This window comes from Cyanistes caeruleus, chromosome 12 (genome assembly GCF_971803275.1).
Source record: "Cyanistes caeruleus chromosome 12, bCyaCae1.hap1.1, whole genome shotgun sequence".
Classification (NCBI taxonomy): domain Eukaryota; kingdom Metazoa; phylum Chordata; class Aves; order Passeriformes; family Paridae; genus Cyanistes; species Cyanistes caeruleus.
The window spans coordinates 4151226-4157225 of record NC_141712.1 but is presented as its reverse complement, the minus strand read 5'-3'; the positions used below and the strand labels follow the sequence as shown (position 1 = coordinate 4157225).

The 6000-nt window shown below is 47.4% G+C and overlaps 1 protein-coding gene across 2 annotated transcripts in view; it reads right to left on the bottom strand.

The window, feature by feature from the left end:
* Positions 1 to 1521: 1521 nt before the first annotated feature.
* Positions 1522 to 6000, bottom strand: part of SLC7A10 (solute carrier family 7 member 10) — a 38206-nt gene continuing 33727 nt past the window's right edge. For both annotated transcript variants that reach the window (XM_086847094.1, XM_086847095.1), the window contains 3 exons: positions 3714 to 3863; positions 3263 to 3440; positions 1522 to 1881 (listed from right to left, as the gene is read on the bottom strand). In XM_086847094.1, coding sequence (XP_086703220.1) covers positions 1757 to 1881; positions 3263 to 3440; positions 3714 to 3863 — 453 coding nt within the window. In that variant the 3' untranslated portion in view covers positions 1522 to 1756. The remainder of the gene's footprint in view (positions 1882 to 3262; positions 3441 to 3713; positions 3864 to 6000) is intronic.

Sequence of the window (6000 nt, the reverse complement as noted above, 5' to 3'; positions counted from 1 at the left end):
TCATTCTATTATTTAGAATGTGAAATCTTTCTGTACCTGTGTGCACACAAAACCACACCTTTTTTCCTGGCTAAATATATATTTTAATCTCTTACAGTTAACAGGTTTATACAAAGTTTTTTAGTGTCTACCATCTGAAAGTTTGGAGAGAGATGAATAGGGTTTTAATGTATAGATATTATTATTATACTACAAAAGTATTTCTGAATAATTAAGTAAGAGATAACAAATCCATAATTTTTGTTCCAGGGCCATGGAAAGATACTTTTAAAATTACATTCAGATGGCTGTTACCAAGGCTACTGAATGTGATAGGTTTTGTTTTCAAATACTGCCAAAGAAAAGTAGCTCAGAGCTGTTCTCACACATTTTGCATTTTCAGAAGATTCCCTGGTGTGAAAGTGGCCATATTGCTACAGCAGCAAATCTCTATATATTAATTGAATGAGATTTTTTTTTTCCTAGTGTACAAATAAAATATGCAAAACACTTTCTAAGGAGCATCTGATGTGTGAGTGATTTAGGCTTGGTTGAGCAGAGCTGAGCTGGGGGATTGGTCCCTGAAGCACCTGACACAGCCAGACAGGAGATCAGGCTCCTTTCCTGTGTTTCCTTTGAGCTCCACTGCTGAGCCTGCTGCAAACCTCTCCATGTCTCCCTCCATCCTCCTCAGCTGGCACCTGGACCGTGCTGAGCTTCATGCAGGAGTTCCTTGGGGTGCAGGAACCCCCCTCCACCTTCACAGCAGAGCTTCAAACCTGAGATACTTGAGGTTCACATCACTACAAACCTGAGATACTTGAGGTTCACATCACTACAAACCTGATACTTGAGGTTCACATCACTACAAACCTGAGATAGTTGAGATTTAGATCACTGTAAAACTGAGATAGTTGAGGTTCACATCACTACAAACCTGAGATACTTGAGGTTCACATCACTACAAACCTGAGATAGTTGAGATTTAGATCACTACAAACCTGAAATACTTGAGATTTAGATTACTACAAACCTGAGATAGTTGAGAATTAGATCACTACAAACCTGAGATACTTGAGGTTCAGATCACTACAAACCTGAGATACTTGAGGTTTAGCTCACTATAAAACTGAGATGCTTGAGGTTCAGATCACTACTTGAGTGTCTGTTTTCCTGCATCACAGAATGTCTCTGGAGTGGTGAAGATGATTGTTGGTGTTGCAGCTTTGTCTCTGCTCTGTGCTCACCCTGCCCTGGCTGTGCTGGAGGTGCTGAGCTCCTCCAGGCGTGTGAGGGGCTGATCCTGTGGGTTGTGACTTCCATGCCTCGTGTTTTGTGTCCCACCCAGGGACAGCAAGAGGTGTCCTTGCTTTCTCTTGATTTTTGTTTTGTGTTGGGAACTGCCCTGGTTTTGAAATGCTTAAACTTGTATGTCTCTGGTGGACCCTCATGGTGACTAAAATCAGTATTCTGGAGCTGTGTCTGTGCTGTTTTCCCCTGCTGAGCAAGAACACTGCCAGAAAAAAACCCAACCAGCGCCTTATTTTAAGTTTTATTTCTTTTTTTTCCTTTCTTTTTTTCTTTTTTTTTTTTTTTTTCTTTTCTTAGGGAATAACTAAAAGCTACAGAGGCCATAAAGGATGTAGCTCATTTTTACGGGCTTCGCTATTGGTGCTCTAAAACAATTTTTATTTTCCAGAGAAACTTTTTTTTTTTTTTTTTTCAAAAATCAGCATGTAAACAAGAAGCCACTTCAGCCTCCAAGGCCACGCTGCTGTTATTTCCTCACTGCTGTGTCGCTCACCAGCCGCCAGGAGTGGGCTGAGGACGCCTCCTCCTCAGCACTTGCACACTGAGGGTACACCACAAAGCACAGCTTCTGCCCCCAGCACGTCATGGACTCTGCAAGGAGAAACAGGCCAGGGCTCAATGGGGATGCTCCAGCTCTTCTGAACAAATGTGGGGTGCTGGAGGGATGGCAGGGGGAGTGCACAGCCCTGCCCCAGAGCCCCAGGGATCACAGTGTGCCTGCAGCCGGGGCACATCGCTCTGGGAAAGGTTTAGGGATACCTTCCCCAGCCCCCAGAGAGCTGCCAGGGCAGGCTGAGGGGATTGGGGTGGGGATGGGGATAGGGATGATGGGGATGGATGGAGGGATGGATGGGGATAGGGATGGATGGATGGGGATAGGGATGGATGGATGGAGATAGGGATGGATGGATGGGGATAGGGATGGATGGATGGAGATAGGGATGGATGGATGGGGATAGGGATGGATGGATGGGGATAGGGATGGATGGATGGATGGATGGATGGATGGATGGATGGATGGATGGGGATAGGGATGGATGGGGATGGGGATAGGGATGGATGGGGATGGGGATAGGGATGGATGGGGATGGGGATAGGGAGGGATGGATGGGGATGGGGATATGGAGGGATGGATGGGGATAGGGAGGGATGGAGGGATGGATGGGGATAGGGAGGGATGGAGGGATGGATGGGGATAGGGAGGGATGGAGGTATGGATGGGGATAGGGAGGGATGGAGGGATGGATGGGGATAGGGAGGGATGGAGGGATGGATGGGGATAGGGAGGGATGGAGGGATGGAGGGATGGATGGATGGATGGAGATAGGGATGGATGGATGGGGATAGGGATGGATGGATGGATGGATGGATGGATGGGGATGTCAGCCTGGCTGCAGTGACCACTGGCTGTGGGGAGCTGCTGGCAGCAGAGCCAATTGCAGCTGATGGAAACCCTCCAGTCAGAGCAGAGGGCTGCAGTGTGCTTGTTTGAAAGTCCTCACCTTGGAGCAAAGTGATTAAAAATCAAATACAACCAAAACATAGAAGACTATTTGCAGTTTTAATTTTACACGAGGGATAATGTAAGGCTTTATAAGAAACTTGAGTTTGAGCTAGTTCACAGGGCTTGGTGCACAGTGGAGGAAGAGAGAGCAAAGGACAGACAAACTCCTCAGTCCCTTTGTGATTGCTCATTTAACCTCCTGGTGTGGAAAGTGACCCCAGGGTGTTTGCCACAGGACAGGCTGCTGTGAGCAAGCCGAGGGGATGGGCACAGAGACCTGAGAGGAGGCAAACTCACCCAGCAGTGAGCAAAACACCTGCCCAAAGGAAAGCACTGCCTGGCCACTTTGTGCCCAGGGGCTGCCCCGGGCTGGGAGTGGTGGCCAGCCTCATCCAGGTGGTTTTCTGGCTGTTCTGGGGCCAGTGTGTCAGAGCTGGGAGGGCAGGGAGGCACATGGTGCTGGCTTACCTATTAGCCTATTTACACACTTTGGTTTATTTCTCCAGTAGACTCCGAGGAAAAACACTGGCACTCCGGTTAAAATGATAATTAGTCCAACCCCACAGACCACCGGCTCAGAGTACAGGCTGAAGATCAGCAGAAATGCCCAAAATGCCAGGTAAGTGATGGGGATGAGGAGGTTCACCTAGAGGAGAGAGCAGAGCAGCACTGTGCAGAGCAGGAGCAGGGGCTGTCAGGTTGAGATGGGCTGCAGGCACTGCAGGCTCCAGCCCCCCCAGGCTGTGCCCCCCTTCCCTCCACTGCTGCTGCCCCCTCTGCCCATCCCAAATTCACCAGAGATCTGCCTCTGTGTCCTTCCTTTGCTCTAATGACCCTTGGGGACATGGCTCGGGAGCTGTTCCCATCCCACCCTTTGCATCACTACTGCAAACACGAAATTTAGCTTTAACAGTATCACCTTGATAGGTCTGAAGATTTTGGGTTTCTTCCAGCGTAAAACAATCAGGCCTATAATGGTCACTCCATAGCAGAGGTAGTTAATAAACGACACGTAGTTGATTAGTGTGTATGTATCTCCAACAAGCATGATGATGAGTGTGGCCAAACACTGCAAAGAGAGGAGCATAGCCTTCTTCAGCCATTACTAGAAAAGGTAGCTTAGAAACAACAAAACAGAGCAAAAATCCTGTTAAAGCATTAAAAATCCTTTTGTTTATGGCAGCTGCTGGGCATGTGCTGCCTCCTGTGGCTCTGTTCCTTATCCCCAAGCTGTGCCACCAGGGCTGGGGCTAAATGGGGATTTAGGGGGTTTTGGGGCATGCTGAAAGCAGAGACTAGAGAGTCTGTTTATAAATACCTGGGGTGCTGGCACAGGTGTCTCTGCTGCCCATGACTGGGCAGGCAAGGCTGGCAAATCCCCCACTCCACCCTTTTCTGTTAAATGTTTTAAAAGCTACTGAACCTTCTGGTGAGGACTCCAGGTGAAAGGGTTTCTTAGACTCAACATGTTGTGTTTCAGGTGCTCTGTATATTATAAAGAATTAGAGGTTTGGCCTTTCTCCTGCTGGCTCATGTCACAGCTGATCAGCATCATCAATCTTATGAGCATTACTAATATTTGGAAACTGGCAGGTGGATGGTGGAAATTTCCATGCTTTTTGCTTGCTTTTTTGAACTCTGTGTCTGCCTAATACTGATAAGGAATTGATTTTCACCTTTTTTGCTTTTATATACTCTCTATATTCTGTACACATGTACTTGTAGCACTGTAGCCTGGTATAGCATTCATAGCTAACACTCTACCTACTCTGTTAGACAGAAAGACAAAATAAATTCCCCAGTGGCTCCAAGGTGGGGGTCCAGGTTTAGATTATCTGGGAAGCCAAGGTTGAAATTCACTTTCTGAGACACTTTTTCCTTAACAAGTTTAGTAGGGTAAGGGGAATTCTGAAGGGGTTTAACTGAGGGGGAATTACCTTATAATTTATGCTTCTAATTGGGGATTCTTGTCAGTTATCCTAATTTGCCACACATATAAAAATTGTACACACTTTATGTTATGTGTGCATCTTTGTTGCTTTCCACCTAGCGAGCTGTGCACCTAAGGGTCCTCATAAAGGATTTTTTATCACCTAACAGTGTTTAGCTTGTGGTTTTAGGAGCAGCAAAAAGGCATCAATACTGTAGAGACAGGAGAGCTGACCTGGGGACCAGGGCACTGCTCCTCAAGCCCCTCACCCCATCTTTGGTACCACAGGGGCTGAGCACTCACCTGCACAAATACCAGTGAACACTGTCTGCTGGAGCCCAGAGCCTCAGGGAAACTAAATATCCAAATCTCTTCAGAGATTTTGGTTTGTATTGATCTCTTTGTGCTTATGTCCTTTTTTCTCAGCTGTTTCAACAGTAAATTCCCCCCCAGGAGGGAAGGTTTCTGCCCCTCCAGCACCAGGAATTAAGCACCAGCACAACCAAACACCCTGTTGGTCCCTGTGTTCCCTTCTCCAAAGCCTTGCAGGCTTGGCAGGGGGATTTCAACACCTCGAAATGTCTCACCACAGAATGGATTTGAAGTTGGGCACCATCCCGTATCGCTCTGGTATAACACAGCCACTGCTCTCCCCTGCAGTGTCATGTGTGTGTACAGCTCTCTGCTGCCACTGAGGGCCTTGTGTGTCACTTGGAGTGGCAGGATTCCACGTGTGGGTGACACTGATGTGTCAGATCTACTGACAGCATGGGTCACCCCCAGTGGCTCGTGGCTGGAGAGGGGGTGCTGCCCTCCTGATGGCCTGGGGAGCCAGCTGCTCCCTCCCACCTTGCAAAAAACCTGCAGCCTAAATTCTGCATTTAGCTTGGCCCCTTGATTATTGGAAGTAAAATAGTAAATCAGCAGAAATAAAGGTCTCGCTGGTAGCGTTGAAATAGGCATTCTTCATGTACAAACAAACTTCTCTCCATGCAGAGAGCTAGGTGTGATTCAGTGGAAGAGAAAAGGAACCTGATGTATTCATTAGGTTTGCCTAAAGTGTGGCCCTGATTGCTGTTGTAGCTGCCTACACTGTACTATTATTATCTTTCTATTTCTTCAGAAATAAATATTTCCCAGAAGCATTTGATGAGCACTGAGCTGCACCAGAACACCTTCCAATGATGAATGAACAGGCCATGCTCGTTCTGTGACCTGCACTGTGATTCAGGGGGGACAGATGCCACTGATACCAAAACCATGAGGGCCATCCCAC